The 19,777-nt window shown below is 41.5% G+C and overlaps 1 protein-coding gene across 7 annotated transcripts in view; it reads right to left on the bottom strand.

The window, feature by feature from the left end:
• Window positions 1-19,777, bottom strand: part of mast4 (microtubule associated serine/threonine kinase family member 4) — a 45,785-nt gene that overhangs the window by 15,000 nt on the left and 11,008 nt on the right. For 2 of the 7 annotated variants that reach the window (XM_077542683.1, XM_077542682.1), the window contains exons 4-6: window positions 14,128-14,159; window positions 10,486-10,566; window positions 1,263-1,351 (exon numbers count right to left, since the gene is read on the bottom strand). In XM_077542683.1, coding sequence (XP_077398809.1) covers window positions 1,263-1,351; window positions 10,486-10,566; window positions 14,128-14,159 — 202 coding nt within the window. Of the gene's footprint in view, window positions 1-1,262; window positions 1,352-6,617; window positions 7,183-10,485; window positions 10,567-12,355; window positions 12,594-14,127; window positions 14,160-16,245; window positions 16,389-19,777 lie in introns of those variants that run through there. The other 5 variants (XM_077542685.1, XM_077542688.1, XM_077542687.1 and 2 more) reach the window with 5 other exon arrangements.

The following is a 19,777-nucleotide window of genomic DNA, read 5'->3' on the forward strand; positions in this document are numbered from 1 at the left end:
GACTAAACACTGACTTGCGAGTGGCGACGAGGCTGCTTTTTTGCGCCGCCAATGGCAGGAAATAAAACGCCCTGCAGTCAATGACGGTTCCCTCCCTACGCCGCAGTCGAGCTTCCTCTCCGGAGGGTCTCTGCTTCCTCAAACGACACAATCGCTTTGGTGACGCCGTGCACCACTTTTGCATTTTAATCATCGATTCATCTCTCAATTATTTTGTCGGTTAATTGATGAATAGGATAAAAAAAAAAAAAAAAAACATGCTTTAATTTCCTAACCTTGGCAATAGCCAGATTGATATTGTGATTCAGGCAAGGGAGTTCTCCACAATGTCAATCTGGGATTGCTCCGCGGGAAAGGTTGGACATTCTGTACAATACTTCGAGCTGATTGGACGATGCGGCATCTAGTAAACGTTTGTTTTGACCAACCAAAAAAAAGGCACCAGCATCTTTACCTTAGCAGCTAAAAATGCACGAAGCTCCTATCGCTGTTCAACATTCAACAAGGAACTTAAATAATTGTAAATAATTTCCATCCCTTTATAAAAATGGACAGTGCAGAAAATGCACAAACCTGTTTGGTCCTAAAATGTCCGGGAAAAAAAAACGCACAAATGTTGATCATTGTTTTCCAAAGTAAAAGCATGGTTGGAAATGTTTTATTTTGATCCGACAGAATGAGTTGGATTTCATGGAGGACTAGAAGAAATCTGCAAATATGGACTGTTAAATATATACATAATACTGTGTAATATTTGGATTACTTTCTATTAAACAAGGCCTTTGAATGACAGATTATCAATAATCAATTAGTTGTCGAATAGACGTTCACCCCTACTGTAAAACTAAACATTAAACGAGAATTATGCCAAAAATTACCACAGCTTCACCTTAGGAAAATCGGCTTAGCTTGATGTTAACAAATAATGCAAAACACCATAAATGGGCTAACGAATAGCTTGTGGCACTTTTAAATACTTTCAGCACTGGGCTAATTGAACACAAATTAAAAAAATAATAATAATTTAAAAAAAATTTGAATAAATAAATAAACAACGACTGTCATCATGGGGTGTTGCGTATAAAATTTTCAGTAAAAAACATTTTAGAGTAATGAAGTGCCAAGAATACTTTCTGGATATTAGTCTGCAAATGAGTCCAAAAAAATCTGTAATTTTCCAATAAATGTAGGAACAGCTTATTTAAAAAAAAACAACAACAAAACAAAAACAAAAACAAACCGTGAATGAACGAACGTGGTACCTGTGAGAGACGAGAGGGGCGAGTGGGGTCGGGGTAATCCTGTGGATTGGCCGCTTCCGATCAGGCTTTTCCTGTTGCTCGTCCTGCAGCTGGAAAAAAAAAAAAAAAAAAAAAAGATTAGCAGTGAGTGACACTGATCCACAAAAAAACATGCAGACTATTAGGAAACACTCCCATCAATTGTAGAGTGCCCGATATAGTGAGCCAGCCATTTTTTAGCGAAGGATTCCTGGTTTCATTTTGTCATGATAACGCAGTTCCTAATCACTCGTTCCCTACTCATCAATATTCCGTGATTTTTTTTGGTGTGAACTTCTACTGCATATCAAAATCCCTACCTACATAGAGAAGCATGTGTGTGCTGTGCATCATCGCAGCTTCAAAGGCTGATGATGACGACGGACAACAATCCCGTCTGATGGGGACAATTTGGCGGGCGGGCGGCGGCGGCGGCCATTCTGCACGCCCAGGAACAATCAAAAGAACAATGGGGCGCTCTGTGTGCGTGTGTGTAGAATTGCCCGAGTAGGCAGACTCGGCGTGGTTGTCAACGCATCGCTGCAGAGGTCACGCAGAGCGCCCCGTGACACGCCAATGTCACGTCGGTGGCACTGCTGAGCTACACAGTTTTGATAACCTAAATAAACTATATATATATATATATATATATATATATATATATATATATATATATACATACATATATATATAAAATTGACCAACATTTTCACCCCTTTGCAACCCTAGCTAAAGTCTCCTGTTGGTCATTTTGCAGGTTCTCTGTATCAAACAGGCCACCGTATGACCCTGCCGATGCGCTTTTATCCCGAATAGTGTTTGCAGAGTAAACGGAGGAGGAGGAGAGAAGAAAAAAAAAAAAAAAGTCCTCATTTGGCTTCGGTGAGATGCATCCTTGTTTACTGTGCGCTCATTCACGGCGACGGAGTGAAAAGCATCTGGTACACAGGTGCGGGCGTCAAAGCGGATCAGGTTTAACGGCATCTATTTATACGTTGCTCACTGCGGATTAGGCCAGCGGATGCCACGCGCCGCTGCCCAATCAGCCACCGGCACGCTTTGATCCTGGCGCAATGTTTGGTTTGGTGCATCAAAGCGTTGTTTGGTGGTTAGCGTCTAAACTTAAGGGGCACGTCACAGGTGTTAATGGTAGATAGAGCTTGGCGAAGCGGTCGAACCCCAGCACCGATGGCACCTTAGACCAAGGATAGTAGGCCGAGGCCAAAGCCAGTTTAGATGGGCAGTGTGAAAGGGGCTAATATTGAAGAGGGACTTTGCAATTTTCAAAAGACAAACCTTTTGTCCAGTTAACTGTCATTACGGTTTGCGATTTGAAAATGGCATTTACTGTACTACGCTGCAATGTCCATTTGAATTGGATTCATTGTTCAACCCTATCAATTATGCTAATATGAAATGCAATAGCAAGGGTTTGACGGCAAAACCAAAAAGGGGGTAGGAAACAAAGAGCTAAAACATTTTTTGAATAAGCCAAGGGGAGAAATAAATGATTAAAATCAGATTTTTTTTTTTATTTTTTTTTTATGGGAAGGGAAAAAAAAAAAATGAAGGCCAGATCGCCCATCCCTAGCATAAAGCAATCTCAATCTGTCAAAAATATCCTTTTTAACTTATTTTGGATATCAAGCGAGGCAAAAATAGACGCAGATGAATGAAACAATTGTAGCCCGGCCCAGAGACGTCGAATGGTGCATTTGTGCTGTCAGAGCTGTCAGGTGTGCCAACTCGCATCAACGGCAAAACTACAACACAAAGTCACATTTGGCACGTACCGCATCTATTAATAGTGTTTAAACGCGCACGCACGCACGCGTCCAGTCAGTCAGTCCAATATCAGACATTAACTTCATACAATACTAATTTTCATTGTGTTACAATCCCCCCCAAAAAGAATATACTTTACTGCATCTTTTTCTCTTTAAAAAAACACAACTTTATATCTTGTAAAAAAACATGGCTTAATTCTTATGATAATCTGACTTTTTCTCAAAATAGTGACTTTTTTTTTCAAAATACTGACCAGATATCTGCTTCTGAGAAAATACAACTGCTCTTTGGTAGAAAAAAAACAACATTTTCGCTCCCTTTCGCACAGGTTTAAAAAGCTCACATCCAACAACTACAAAGTCATATTTTTGCACAATCAGCATAAAATGTGTGTTGGAATGTTACAAAGACTGCAACAAACCAGTCCGCTATTTACTGCTAAGCCGTTTCCCCAAGTAGGTCATGACGAGGATTAAAAATGAAAAATGAAATAAAAAAAAAATGCATTTCTATGTTAGTTCAAAGCATATACAAAAGAGGACCTTGTGGATGTCGCGCTGCAAACACGTCGCCTCACTCTATATACTAAAAATTAAAATTAAGGCCATTTGGGGATGTTGGCGTTTGTAAGAGAGGACCTTTCAAGTTTTCAATCCGGCAAGAATGTAGAGCACTGAGCTCCCCTTCACGAGCCAACAATCTTCCATAGATCCCAGCGTGCATTAAGGAATGAAACATGCTATCAGCGGGATTAGGCAAGCCAAATTTAAGACTCTGTTATGTCTCTCAGGTGTCTTCAAACGCTTCGACTTGATTTTTGTTGTAGTGGCTTAAATTCCTCTCTTTCGTTTTCCCCCAAAAATAAGATTTTTCTCGGAATACTAAGATTCAAATAATAACAATTTTCTTGGAATACTAAGATTCAAATAATAAAAATTTTCTTGGAATACTAGGATTCAAAAAAAAAAAAAAAAAAAAAAAAGAGGCTATTCTCGTATGATTTTTTTTTTTCATGAAAAAAAAAAAGACTTAGAAATAAATAAGAGTTCAATCTTACAATACAGAAATTTACTATAATAAAATACCTACAACTACAAATAAAATTTTATTATCCTAAAATTTAGGAAAATAAGGACTACTGTCAATTCTGACTTTAGAATTGCAAAAAAACAACACTACCGGTTTTCTTTTAATATTCTGATTCATCTCAGAGAAATCTGACTACCATTATTCTATAACATTTTAGCGAAAGGGAGACCATTCTCGTTATGACAATTTTCTCAAAAATAAATATGGCTAAGCTTATAAATATGGCCGTTGTTGAAAATATGAGTCCAATATTCTCATGACATGACTTTCTCTTAAAAACACGATTCACTTAAATGGAGGTTTCACATATTGGAAAAAAACAACATTTTCTTAACTTCACAATGAATAACCTGACTTTTTTTTATTTTATCTAAAATTATGCCTAAGTATCTAAAGACTATTTGTATATATTTCAACGTTTTTCAAAAAAAGACTTAATTTAAATGAATGTAATATTATAACTTTTATCTCAAAAATTTATATATGTATTTTTGGAAATAAGTAAAATTATTGATGACGTTATATTTTGAAAATACATGACTTCTCTTAAAAAAGAAGACTATTCTCAGGAAAAAAAATTAACCTCATTCTTGAAATTTATCTGGCAAAAGTATGACAAATTAAATTAAAGCTATTTAGCTTGATAACTATGACTAGCTAACTTAAAAAATAAAATAGAACCTCAAAATCCACCCCACCCCACCCACAAGATTTCGTTGTTGTTTTTGCAAACAGAAACTAAAATTCTGAGCTCAGTGCAGTAACACGACACATGACAACCGGCTGTAAACACAACCAGAGTCCAGAAAGCGTGTTGCGGCACGCTCCCGTGTCAAGTTGAGTCCCCGGCTGGGGCGGTTCCTTTTGGGAGTGGCGGAGGGGAGTTGAGACGCGTTTAACTCTTTGACTGCCAGACGTTTTCAGAAAAGGGATGCCGTGGGTGCCAGCCGATTTTAAGCATTTTGACTGATCTTTCAATGTCCACAGAAAATTATGTGTTTGGACTATGGAAACACACATACTACCAAATGAAAGATTGGACTGTCATCTTGCATCAGAAAAAAAGTTTGTTTCTACCTTATTCCGTTTTTGAGTAATCAACAATAGAAAATGGTTAGTTTCACCTCTGTTTTGAAAAAAAAACGTATTTTTACGTCTTTGGCACTCCTCCATAAGATTTTACTAAACGTTATATAACGTTTTTGGCAGTCAAAGAGTTAAGTTGGACAACGCCGTAATCGCACTACAATCTCACATGGTGACCGAGTCGGGACAGAGGAGCAGCACGGTAATATTATAATAATATAATAATAATAATATAATATTATGGCATGTATGCCACTTAATTTTCCCCAAATTACTATTATTATTTTCTAGATGGTACATTTTTCTTTATTTATTTCCTATTCCCGTTGCTATTGTTGAAGCTAGCATTTTGGCAGTTCAGCTCAGATGCCAGTACATTCCTGACAGAGCCATCAGAACGTGATGGTTCTGTCAGGGACATACTGATATCGGACTCCCTCACTTTTCTCACGTTCTGTCAAGGTTTTGCACGTAATGATACGTGGACCCTGAGAAGCGTCGGAGCACGTTTGTTGACCCAGCAGGGGCGCTTCATTCAAATCAGCCAGACTCGACGTCGGCGCTCGGTCAATGTTTGATCATGTCAAGTTTTCGCTCAGCAATGAAATCACCAATCCATCTTCTTGTACCAAAACATGCCAAAGTCATACACATAAGCACTGCACAGCGCCCTTGCCGGTAAATGCCGAAAATGTAGACTTGGCTACGAGAACACATCTTCCTTTTTTCTTGTAAATTCCAACTATTTAACTCGAGAACCACGACTTAAGAGGAAAAACAATAAAACACCCGAGTTCGCAAAGCTAGTGAAAGTGAAAAAAAAAATAGCTTATACCTTTCTTTAAAGAACACTTTTGTAAATTTGGACTATTCAACTATTTAGCTCAATAACGGCAAGAAAAAAAAAAACTCTTGGCAAAATAAAAAATAGGGGAAATGACAATTATTATTTACCTTGGTAACAACAATTTATAACAGACACTCTTTTGCAAAGCTGACTAAAGGTGAACAAATTAGGATTACGCGCCTCTTCTAAAAAAAAAAATAAAAATAAAAAAACTCAAAATATATTTCGCGTGAGAACTATATCAGATAAAAGACATTTTTTTGCAAAGCTGATAAGAGTAAACAAACAAAAAACATTTCAAATCAGATTCTACAGGGGAAAAAAAATCAGCCCACTCTCAAACAAGATTTTGTTACAAGTTGTTTCTACAGAAAACAAAAGACGTCAGTAGAACATGACACTGCCCTAAAACACAAGCAATAACTGGCTGTAAACACGCACGACTCCAGAAAGCACGTTACAGCACGCTTCCGTGTCAAGTTAATTCCGAAGCAATCTGACCCTGGGACAAGGGCGGAGCCGGCTACCTTTGGGAGCGTCGTAGGCGAGCTCTTCCCAAGAAATGTGGCGTGTAAAAGTTGGCCAGCGACGTCCACACGCTACAATCCCACATGCCGTCCGAGTCGGGACAGAGTGGCGGGACCTGAGCGGCGGGAGCGTCGGACTCCAAGCGGCGGCATTGGCGTTCCGTGTTCAGCTGCGGCATGAGGACGCAGCGCTCCCTCCCGCGGATAAAAGACGTAATCCCGGGAGGATCCCGAGGGGACGATCCAGGTCAGGTTGCAGAGGAGCTGCGACGTGCGAGAGCAGCTGAGTCTTTGTTTGCACGTCACAGGCACCTACCGCCGATTACGCGGGGGGAGGAGGGGTAAGGGAGGAGGAGGAGGAGGAGCTGCATCATCATCCCTCGTTTGGGTCGCCTCCAAAAACATGACGGGTCAGTGTATTAATGTGGGAATTCCTCCAGTTGTGCTGTAAACATGAGGGTTGGGCACCCAAAGGAGGCACAGTGGACCCACCCAAACACTCGCAATTCAGCACCTGCATATTCACCTATTTTTTAATGTTTTTTTTGTAATATTTAACAACCACCAAAAAATCTAATTTATGCTCTTCTTTCTTTCCCTTTTTTTTTTTTAAATCAGCAAAAATTTGCAGATTTTTGGAGGGTTGAGAGGTAGGTAATTTTTGAAGGTCAATCTTTGTTTAATGTTGTAATGTGGAAAAAAAACTGCAAAAAAAAGAGGACATTTTTGGGAATTTTAAAACAATATATTTATATTGTCCGATTAATCACTATCAAATTGTCAGGTATTGCATTAATATAAAAAAATATATATATAAATCTTGGCTACATGCATCAAGAGCATTGCAACAAGCGTCGATACAGGCATTTTAAAATAACAGGTGCAGCATTTCAGCGGGAAAAAAAAACTAACGCTACCCAATCCTGGTAAACACTTGACGACCAACTCCACAACATGGCTCCTCATGTGACCCTTTGATCCGCCTCAGATTCGGGACGTGCTGATTGGCCGCTTGACGGCAAAGTGCGGACGCGGTCGCACCGCAGCGAGCATTGTGTCACGCCGCCGCTGAATTTGACGGCTGGGAGAAGCTCGGGTGTGAGGGGCGAGGGGGTGGCGGGGGGGTAACTTTAGGATGGAGGCACGACCTCACTGGAGAGAGCAAAGTCCCGGCTGCGCAAAAATAAAAAGCCGCTCGCGCTGCAATAAAAGCTGAGAGATAAGAACCGACGTGGACTCGCGTGCCTTTTTCTAGGCTGCATTTACACAGCAGGTTCCCACTGTTTTAGACATTCGCAGCCAATATCATTGCATTCACATTGACTCAACATTTGAAACAACACGCACACCCTCTAAAATCATTTCAAATATACGCTTCTAATGCAATATATTTACAGAACATTTAAACTGACTATTTGGGGTGTGCCAAAAAAATCGATTCTCATAAGAATCTCGATTCTCATTTAGTACGATTCAGAATCCATTTTAAATGTCCCAAAATCGATTTTATTTAAATTATTTTATACTGTCTTGCCTTTGTCTGTATGTGCCTTTATTTGGAGCGCTGTTTATGTTGTACCCGATTTGGCCACTTAGGGGCAGTGTGGTTCCACGCGGTCTGATACACTGTTAAGTTGTAGCCACAATAGAGAGTAGAAGGAAAAAGTCACATTCAAGTTATTTCAATAAAAGTTGTTTTTTTGCAGTGTGGTGCTGTTCTTTTGAGTGATAAAAGTAGCGCGCTAATTAGCATTAGCGAGTCAGACAGGAGTAGATCATTACGATTCTTTGCACATCTATAGATTGAAGCAAAAAATCATTGTCAATCAAAAATCGTTCTCAATCGAAAAATCGATTCTGAATCGAATCGCAGGCCCAAAAATCGGAATCGAATCGAATCGTGAGACATTCAAAGATTCCCACCCCTACTGACTTTCATACACAATTCACAACTTATGGAGCCGATCACCAATCACCAAGTTTCAATGAAACGATCACATCGCAAGATTAGATTGGTGGAAAGTTTATATGTGATCATCTTTGGATCAAGTATAACATCTATAATTCCCTCAAATGTCCTCACACAACTCAGATGGCTTTTGGGATCATTACAACAGGGGTGAGATAAGCCGTGTCGTCAGCTTCGGTTTGACCCCCACCCCCCGGGCATGGCGCAAAGACAGAAGGGAGGGGAGGGGCTGGTGCCTCGACGCCCGACACGACTAGACTTATCGCCGGCTGATAAGCGCCGAATCTTCGTCTGTCACCTTCCCTCGCATATTGCCGTGCCGGTGTGTGTCCCTGTTGGCCTTCACTCTAATTGTGGCTGTGCTCTCCTTCGGTGTTCCACTTAGGACGTAACGCTTCACATGGGGCCAAAGTCAAACTTGCAGCAAGAACATGGAGGTCACTGGCTCTTTGCACCAGCTGGCTAACGGCACGAGTCTCATTCAGCCTAATGGCGAGCGGCGAGTAACGAACGCATCCTACCTCTCAAAAGGGCTTGAATTGAAACTCATTCTTGTCAAACAATTAATAAAGGCAGGCCAATTGTAACGAAAAAGCGGACTGACTACACAGGTTATTAATAGCTGCATTAGGACAGAAGCACAAAACAACTTGCATTTTAACTTCCTTCACATGAGGTGCTCGCAAGGACCGCCAACAGATGAAAAAAAACACACCATTTATTAATCAACAAGATGGCACTAAAGCTTGAATACCTCATACCGACTCCAACCTCAGCAGATTACCCAAAAATATATGAATGAATGTATTGGGGGGGGATATTTTATGGCATAATCGATAGGATCAACCATTTTAAAATAGTTCAATAGTGACAGCCTTAGTGATTTTACACACGTTCACCTGCTACCACACACACGCCGTTCATAAGCTTGTTTCCAAATCAAGTCGAGCAGACAGCACTGAGACAGAGCGAGTCCCCGCCTCTTTGATGTGCCGCAAATCCTACTTTGCACATGAAAAGTGAGCACAAAGGCAACATTACAGTAGGGTGGGGGCTGGTGGGGGGGGGGGGGTGAAGAGATATATTGAAGCGGCATTGCATCTGCCTGCAATGGGGTTGTATCGTCGAAGGATGATTTTGGTGGTGGTTGAGGTCTTTCCGCAAAATTTAGGGTGCTTAGGTGCAGCTTTAAATCAAGTCTTGTTATTATAGTCAAGGTCAGGTTTTTGTGATATAAAAAAAAGTAGACCAAGACAAATCATTTCTAAGCATTTTTTTCCGCTATTAATGTGACCTATAGAGGGTAATTAAAACAAAAGAACTGAAATGATGAGGTTGCAAAAGTGTGCACACCCTCCAACAGGCTGCGTCTGTCTTCAGAATTCACGACTTAGGTTAAATGGAAGTCATTCCCAAATACAGAATGTTTGGGGGATTTTGAGTTTTAGCTTCTCGTACCTACAGTAAAGTGTGGTGATGGCAGTATCATATTTGGGGGCTGTTTTTATTCGGCTGGAACTGGGGCCTTAGTCAAGGTGGAGGGAATTATGAACAGTTCAAAATAGCAGTGAGTGCACAAAAACTTCATGTCTGCAAAAAAAAAAAAAAAAAAAAAGTCAGAAAAGCTGACGATAAAAGCTAAAAACTTAACCAGAGGCACTTTGTTAGAAAAAGTTTCAAAATGAAATTTCTTTAAGTCTCTGTCTTTGAACAGGGGTGTGTAGACTTTTTATACCCACTTTATATGCCCCTTTCCCAGCAATTTCCGAATAAGGCTTTAACATAAAATGGGGGAAAAAGTCACCGTGGCGAGTAACTTTCCGGATGGACTCTATCACCACGTGGCTATTTTGATCCCATGCAGCAGGTGGTCGGGTGCCCGTGGTGTCACTCGCTTACCTCCAGAAGTGAAAGGCGTGCAGCGGGCTGCACGGACTGCAAGGACTAGTGGGAGTGGGGCTCAAGCTTCGAGGCGTGAGGCTGCAAGTTAAACGGAGCAAAGTGAAATAGAGACGTCATATCTCACTCACACGCACGCACGCGCACACACACAGACACACACTCGGGGTAGATTTCTAAACTCGGACACGTGCACTCGGCCGAGGCGTTTGTCTCTCTTCTAGTGGCAGATGAATGGGTTTGACATTGTGTCTCCTCTGTCGCAGGTATAAAAAAAAAAAAAAAAAAAAAAAGACGTCACACGGAGTCGCTGCAGTGCCGAGGTCGCACTGAGGTGAGCAGATTTTACTGCAGTGGGTTTAGGAGCTCATTAGCATCAGATTATGCCTGCATGAAAATCCCTCATGAGCCACAAGTCTAAATTGGCATATTTTTTATTAGGGCTACACATTTTTTTTAAACAATTTTCAAGTCTTCTTCTTTTTTCTTCACTGTAGTCATCTGCTTGTTACGATATCCTGACAGAGGTACAGAAATGCTCATTTTCATTTGACCGAACTAAATGTAACCACTTTTTTCCTCTAGATTTTAGTTTCTTTTTTACAACCTGCCCTCAAGATGGCGCTACTTTCCCTGCATTCAAAGCATGCAGCAACATTTCACACCTTTTCTTGCCATAAAACAAGTGGGACCATCGGGTGGACAAATATAAAAACGAAATTTTGGACGATTGATGTCAATTGAAATGTTCGCTTTATAAGGATTGCGTTATCAATAAATGAGGGATTTACGCTGCTGGTAAGCGAGATTACGAGCGCATTTTGGATTAACGTAAGCACACGGGGTGCGGGCAAATATTTACAGCTGTACTCCGGCGTAAATCAAGGACCTCTCGTACGACTGACGGAGGCCACCGGTGAACTGTTGACCCAAGCCCATTTCCAGACTTAAACCCAACCGAACATGCATTTTGCCCGCGAAACAGCAGCAATCCCCTGAAAACCAACCAACGCGTGAACCGTTTCAAGTGCAGACGGTCTTCGGTTTACGAGGGTCCCGAAATCAGGCATGGCCAATGACCAGTTTCCATGTCAAGGTTTTAGAAAAGTCAAACCGGCTAAAACTTTCAATCAGCAGTATAATGAGTTTATTTTTCTGAGTGGTCAGTGCAGATAACTACCGGGTAACAAGCTAACTAGTATGGCTTAAAGCAGCTTGTTTCTGCGCTGACATTGCTATTGATATTTTTTGCGGCTATCATGAGACTCGGATATCCTTGCCTACACGTTTGAACGGTCCAAATGGTGTGCAATTAACTAAAAACAAACCGAGGCTGTGGAATACGTTGCTCATCCAAATATTGCCGCGACTCGGCGTAAATCGCGGACCACCTGTGGTATGGATACCTGCCTTTGCCGTATCGATACGGTCTCGCGAGACAACAATGCGATACTGTATGTCGCAGCCTGAGTTGACCATGCATGTGTACTGTAATCCTCTTAACACGCAACGTGAAATAACCTTGACGGTGTGTCCGTGAAAAACAGACACATTATGGGTACAGAAAGAACTGTCCTTCCTCCTCTTCCTTTTCCCCCCCATTGCGGATTAGAAACGGTAAAGACGACAGAAGCGGGACAAACGCTGCCGACTACCCCAACAACAACCTCAAAAAAAAAATCCAGTGGGGAGAAAAAGCTGCTGTCACAATCTGCCAACACCGGCGGGGTCGTCTGGAACGTTCACATTGCGGCATGTGCATCACGCACACACGTGCAGCAACCACACACACACACACACACACGCACACACACACAAGATAAGAGACTTCCTGCTGCAGATGCTAATGCTAGCAAGGCAGCATACTCACTCGAGCGTCAGACCAGGAATTCGCAGCCGTTCCCGTTGGGCTTTCATGGCTGCTGCTTTGCTCTATTGTGATCATCATAAGCGCTCCCTGCCTGCCTGCAACGCACGCATGCCGTCAGCCAGCCAGCCCAGCGTGCCAAGCTGCCGCGCACCCCTCCCGGTCGCTTCCCCTCTCGCACTGACAAAGAGCAGTCAAAACAGCGGTCAAAAAACTGTGCGATGAAACGATGACGGAAACAACCCTCCTCCCCCCCCCCCCCTGCTCACAAAAACAAGGGTTAAAAAAAAAAAAAAAGAGGAGAAGAATAAGACCAAGAGTGGGGATCGCGCTTGTTTTGGTCTTTCCACCTTGAAGCTGTCAAACAAGACCCTCGGCTGCCTGCGGAGGGACAATGGCCCCTCCTCCCGCTCCTTCATAATCGACTCACCCCCCCCCCCCCCTCCCCACCTCCCTCTTTTGACAGAACCCCTCCACCCCCTCCCCAACAGCAAGTGACACCACCACCTGGTGACTAGCTGCAATGCAACTAAAGGCGGCTGATTATTTTTAGGAAATAGCACTTCTTTTTTTTTTTTTTGTACAAATGTACAATTTTTAATATGTTGTAAACAAATAGTTGGGTGCCTGGAGTAGGGCTGCAACGGGATGGAAAATTTGCAGAAAGTTCCTGGCAAATTTGAGATAGGGATGTTTTATAAAAAATAAAAAATAAAAAACCGACACTCACTTTCACCCATCTCAACCAAAGCAGCACTTCTATTTGAACACATGGCCGTCGTGATTCATTTGAGGCTGCCTCGTCAAAGACCCGACACCGTCGCCATGGTTACCGAGGTCACTGGAGGCTGCGGCAACCTGTTTGCCGAAGGATCGTTCGCAGGAAGTATTCCCCCCTCTACACGGGGACATTTCTGACAAGCAAAGAGGTGTCATGGCGGAATACAAATCCAGGAAGTAGATCACACCCAAAAGGTGGCAGTTATGCTTTGTGATTCTGAATGGTTTAAATAAATTTTTTTAAAAAAATGCACCTGCTCCTCATTTACACCTGAGACTTTGTTGCGCTAACAAGTCACATGATACCAGGGAGGGGGGAAAAAATCTGATCGGGTCCAATTTGGACATTTTCACGTAGGGGTGTACAGTGTTAGGTTCCGAAAAATAAACACAATAAATGAAATCCGCAAAGCAGCTAGCTTTATGTTTTGCATTTATTATGAATGTTTTAAGGCTCTAAAACCCCTCACCGCAGTCTATACACTTTTCTCATCAAAGCATTTACTTTTTCTCACATTTCGCTCGTTTCAACATTCTCAATGTTCAAACCATAAATTTTATAAAATAGGTACATTACTGTAAAAAAATTAAATAAAATACATGCACAATCGCACTAAAAAAATACGCTCTAAAAAAAATACAGCGAGACCGCGAAAAGTGAACCGCGTTATAGTGAGGGAACACTGTACTCACTTTTGTTGCCAGCGGTTTAGACATTAATGGACGCACGCGTGTTGAGTTATTTTGAGGGGACAGTAAATTCACCTTCTTTACATTGTAGCCAAATGTATGTAAATGTATTTAAAAAAGCGGAGTGTAGTCATTTTGCGAGATACTGTCCCCCTTGTGTGTGTTTTGACTCTCTTATTTGATTAGCATAAGAAGCGTAAAGACTTAAATGACTGCAAACCAAGTATAAAACATAAGTCATCACCACAGCGGGGTAACGAGCACACATTTGATTGACGGGTCATATCAGTTCTGTGCGTACTTACAGGCTGCCTCTCCGGGGAAGACTGAGCTCCTTCTGTGAATGGGGGGAAAAAAGAAACATTTTAAAAGAGCAGCATTTTAGACCATGTAGCGCACAAGGTTAAACGGAGGTCAGGCTTGTCGTGAAAAAAGTCCAACAAAGAACTCACTGAATCCCGAAAGGGATTAAACGCCCCGCGGCGCTCGTTACTGAAGGGATAACGCAAAAATCCTCGCAGCCGTAATCACCTCCGACTTTCATTTGATTTATACAATATTGAAAAGCTTGACTATAGTCCAAAAAAGAAAAGCATGCTAATTAGCTTCCGCTTCAAACAATGAGTGTGGAATGCTGCTAAGAAAAAGGTTTGTGGCAATGTGCGAAATTATCAGGCCTTAACTGGACTACACGTAGTTGTTTAATGGCCCTGATCATTTTTTTCAAATGGCTGAGGATAAATACTTTGTTGAAACACATTAACCCTTAAGAAGCACTTTCATTCACTAACTGAATGTTTTTAATTGTCAACTGGAATCAATCTTAGTGACCTTAGACAATTTAGGGGCCTTGAACCCATGAACTGCTATATGCCAGGTTTCATTGTATGTCTTCTGTCAAAACTGACCGATATTCATTCAAATGGCACGACATGTCCCTCGGATCTCTTTGGATTAAACCTTTGCCGTTGATTTGAGCACAGAATTTGACGCGTTAAGACGTCGCCGTCCCTTTGCTATCAATTACTTTCACGTCTGGCCGTCAAGACGGGCGTCCCGTTATCCTTTGGGGAGACGGGACGGCGACGCGTGAGACGCTAATTAGCAGCGGGAGGTGATTTACAGCCGCGCCATGTCCACCAATCACAGCTGAGCAAGTCACAGCAGGAAAATCTGCCGCGGCGCGCGCCTCTGAGGCAAATTAACGGGGGAACATAAGGCCGTCTGCCCGTCCCAACCGTTATTCAGCCAAGGTACTAAGCAAAAATGTAATACAAAGTAGCTATACACTGAAATGACGATAATCTTGTTTAAATTGACCTAATTAATCCATTTGACCCACACACACATTTATTAATCCAATTCCGAACATCCGGGCATTGCTCATAATTCTGCAATGCACCGCTTCATTTCCACAGCGTATTGTATTGCTTTTGCCTGTGACTAGCATACAAACCTGGAATATTATTGTAGTAGTCAAATAACATTTCATCACATTTTCATCAAATAATCCTCACAAATCAAATTACAACCATCCAAAAACCGTCCTTTCACCGAGAAAAATGCTGCATTCAAGGCCAGTTCTGACCTCAAAGCATTCAAGGCCAAAGTAAATATAAGACGTGATACAATGTGATTTGGAATGACAGCGTTAACCTGAGCCACTAACCAATTTATCGGAATGGCCACCTTTGTTGTTTACATTTGCCTAAGACGTTTTGAGGGCGAAACTGGGACACTCCCAGTAGGATGAAGCTGACTTCAAACCTTCTTTGAAAGCAGCATAAGGCCGCCATTTTGACTTGTCAATACAGACAGGTCAGGTATACAGTATTCTGCTCTGCAAAAAAAAACCAAGTTATGTGGCTTAGCCATGATGGTCTTCTTTGTGTCTGTCCATATAAAGCTGTGTATTATCTGCATGTGTCCCGCACTGCCCTCTAGAGGTCAAGGCATGCACAACAGAAGCAGCTCATACAGTATACCTTCTGGGCATGTGGCAATACTTCAAGGTAAACTTGTTTTCATTTAATATTACGAAAAATAAATGTAAGTATGCTATTTGGGTGAAATGTATGCCTTGTTCAAGTTTGCATGTTTTGAGCAAAAATAAAACACATTCTTATCACAACTGCAAGACATTTTGGCACGAAAGTATCTGAACTCTGTAAATACTCAAATGTGAAAAGAAGTGGTGAAGATCTTTTTTTCATTCATTTGTATTTTTTTTTTTTTTAGAATGATATAGTTTCTTATCGTTGTCATAAAAAGTGTCAATACAACAACAATTCATTCCACTTCCTCCGGGGCACACATGTGAAGACGCAAACGCAACAAAAGTGACCGCTAACTTCCGTCACATTCACCAGGGACTGAATGTGGTCAACAACAACAACAAAAATGAGTCCGGTCAGCCCGCCTACCTGTAGCCCCCGCCGCCTCAGAATGCTGGACTCGTCCATGGCGGCGTTGCGGCTCGCCTCCGCATACATGCAGCACTGACCAGCTCAACCTCCACCCAGGCTACCTCGCCAATATCTGATCTCTGACGCCGCTCACTTGTCCCGCATGCCTCCTCTGGCTCGTCTCCTCTGCGGCTCCCCCCCCCCCCCCCACCGGCGGTAGAGGAAAGGGAGGGAGGATGACGGCGGCTAAAGTGGGGAGGAGGAAAGTGGGGGCTTTGGGACAATTCTCTCAAGGCATGAAAATGAGAGGATGTCCTTCCGGGCATTGTCGCGCTTCACAAGGCGGGAGAAGACACTCCGGGAATGTGGTAGGCGAGAGTTTATTTGCCGTTCCAAATGCCATACATGGCGCCCGACAGTCGAGTCTGCTTCAGACCTGACGAGTCCACATGGAGGCATTATTACGTGGGGCATCAGCAGAGGTGTGCAGATTGTCAATTTGCGATTTTTCACACCGCTGGACGTGGCCTGCAACCACAATTCTGTATTCCGTGACTGCGTGTTTTTTTTTCCCCCTCCTTCCTTCTAGCTCACTGCCACTCGTTCAGTGTGGATGCACTGCGCGAATATTAAGTGCTCCTCTCGCGTTCTCCTTATCAGCAGCCAAAGTCCTACAGAGGATGGTCAAGGGGGTAGTGGGTGCGCGCGGCCGGGGCCATATTATAAAAAGCTTGTTTAAAAATAAATAAATAAATAGTAGACTTTACAAATAATAGGATTGTAGGTTGGTGTCAAATTAAATATAAAGCCCCACAAAAAATCCCAATAATAAAACAATTCAATGATATAAATCAATTATTAAAATTGAATTTGATTAAATTAAAAAAAATGAATATTTACAAACATTTTCCATTCAATAATGCGAAAACTTTAAATACTCAAATATTCTCCCCGATTCATGTTGCACTTTAAATCAAAAAATAAATACAACTGTATTAAAATGCAGTATTTTTATTCATTGTAAAAAAAAATATTGACTATAGAATTAATTATTAAAACTATTCAGCACTAATTTAACTTATTAAGTCAACTTTACATTTTTTTTTTTTTTTAAATTTCATTTAAGCCTGACTTTAATGATGTTTAAATGGTTTTACATCTACGGTATTTCATTTAAATAGAATACAAATTAAATTAAAATATATATATATTTTAAGTTCAAATGAATTACAATCCATCCTTCACAAATTAATGTACAACTTAAGTTATTTTACATTTTATTTCAAGTTAAAGTTTTATTTAAAACTGACCATTCAAAAGAAAGTAACATTTATTTCCATGTAATATTTAAAAGTATAATTGACATTTAACTTACTAAAATTTGGCCCAAACAAGCCTCCGTAGCAGACACAGATGCTTTGAAACCATCCAACTAATTAACTTCCATCATTAATCAGGCGCCAAAACCTGCAAGCAACAACTTTTCACGCAGAACTTATTAGGACTTCTGTCACACTCAAGCCACAATCTCAAAACGGACGATTAAGAGAATTTCCCGTTGGCTTCTGAAAGGAGAGCGAAGACACAAAAGGGGCCAATTCTTCTTTGTCAGTGACGGAATCCTCCAATTATTCTTCACACCCACGCTGCCACTCAAGTCCATTCTATTCTGTTTGCCCATTCACGGAAAGGCACGGACAATGAAAAAGAAAACCCCTTTTAAAATGGCACAAAAATCTCAAATCTATGTGAAGTGGTTTGAAAGTTCATAATTATGGTAACATCTGTGGTCGTTTATATTAGCCTATCTATGGACTTTCACATTACACTTTAGCATTAAGCTAGTGGACGTTTGTAAGCTAGTTTTTTGGTCTGTTTAAACTCTTTCTTTGATGTTTAGTCAAATGTGTTTCGATGAGTTTCAACATGTTCTCTCTCTCTCTCGCACAGATTCGCACCTGGAACATATCCCCCTCGATAAACAGGGGCTCACTGTATTTCAGCAGTGATTAAAGATGGCTGTTCAAAAAAGAAAGTAACAATGGACAATAAACGTCATTGTGGTCTTATCTCCTTCTCTTCTTGCCTGCGCCCGTGTCAGCAGCACACCTTGCCTCTGTGGCATTATTGCGCCCCGAGGGTGCCGCGTCCCGCTCGCCGGCAGCAAATCAATACTCCACTTGTGGTGCGATATGGAGATAAGACTGTCATAATCCCCACGCCGCCATGTTTGGTTGTGCCTTCTCCCCCTCATAATGCTGTTTGGAGATGTCCTTGACTGATAACATTGACGTTAACGTACACGGTGGATTCATGGACCTTTAACCTGACCCATAACAAGGTTTTTCCTGCCTCAAATTGAGGCAGCGGTGAGACCATTTGCACACGTGTGCATGCCGGGCACTTTTTTTTGTGGCGTATTGCATTGTTCGTTTACTACCAGTTTGATGTTATGTACTGAATATGCTCAATGATAATCAATTTAAAATCAACTCGATAAAATATTTTGTCTGTGAAAAAGCCAGCTCTCCCACCATAAAAAAAAAATTGTGCACAACAGCGCCCCCCGGTGCACAAAAGCAGCGTGGCACTGTTTTCACTGTGGAAACCAACGTGAGGTATTTGTTTTCTCCACGGTTGAGATGAGTCATTTTTACGCATTTTCAATCATTCCCTAGTCAATAAGCATTAGGCGCTCGCAAAATTGAAGCAAATAGGATGCCAAACACAATCAATAGAAAAAAAGTGAAACATAATTTGCCAAACTGGGCCCATAATATCACCTTCATTAACTGAACAGGCAACATTTTAAGTGATATTTTAAAATTCCAGTCAGGTAAGCTTAAGGAAATTGCTGCATAGCAAAAAATAAAATAGAATATAGTGACTCTCTTTACATTGGGTTCATCATATGCGCGTCCAGTAAATCATGGATTTCTAACAGACTGTTTAAAAAAACAACAACATTTTTTACAGTCCCAATTTACACAAACACCTTAATGTAGTACCACCTTGTGCTGCAAAATGCTGAGCAAAATGAAGTTGTTGAGGCTCATCAATGTTTTAGTATTGGAGCTTTTGTACGAAGACGAGTACAAATTCCTCATAATCACGCTCCTAATTAAACTTCTGCTGTGGCAACGTCAACACATGGGATGTTGATTGGTTGACCTTTGAGGCAGAGGTTTAGTTTTTAAGTGTTCATCTTTCACATGATTTGACCTTGGTGGAGGTCTGTACTTTTATTTTTTTTTTGTGCTTCCTTCCCGCAGTCAAACAATCACAGAGATGATGTCATCCAGACAACCAGCAGAGCGTGACGTCATAAGCCAACAGGCTCGCCTTTTAGCGCTTCCAATGAAAGCGAACACGCACCTGACACGTTAGTGGTCGCATTAACCTTTCCTTCGCCACTGACTCATCGGATTAGCCGACACTTTTGATCAAATCTGCCGGGGCGAGAACCAGATCGCTGCATCGATTGGAGGACCGTTGAATGTCACCTCTACAGCGCCTTTTGTGTTTTCCAACACAAATGGGACCCTGGTAT

Source organism: Vanacampus margaritifer, chromosome 14 (assembly GCF_051991255.1).
Source record: "Vanacampus margaritifer isolate UIUO_Vmar chromosome 14, RoL_Vmar_1.0, whole genome shotgun sequence".
In the NCBI taxonomy this organism is placed as follows: Eukaryota; Metazoa; Chordata; class Actinopteri; order Syngnathiformes; family Syngnathidae; genus Vanacampus; species Vanacampus margaritifer.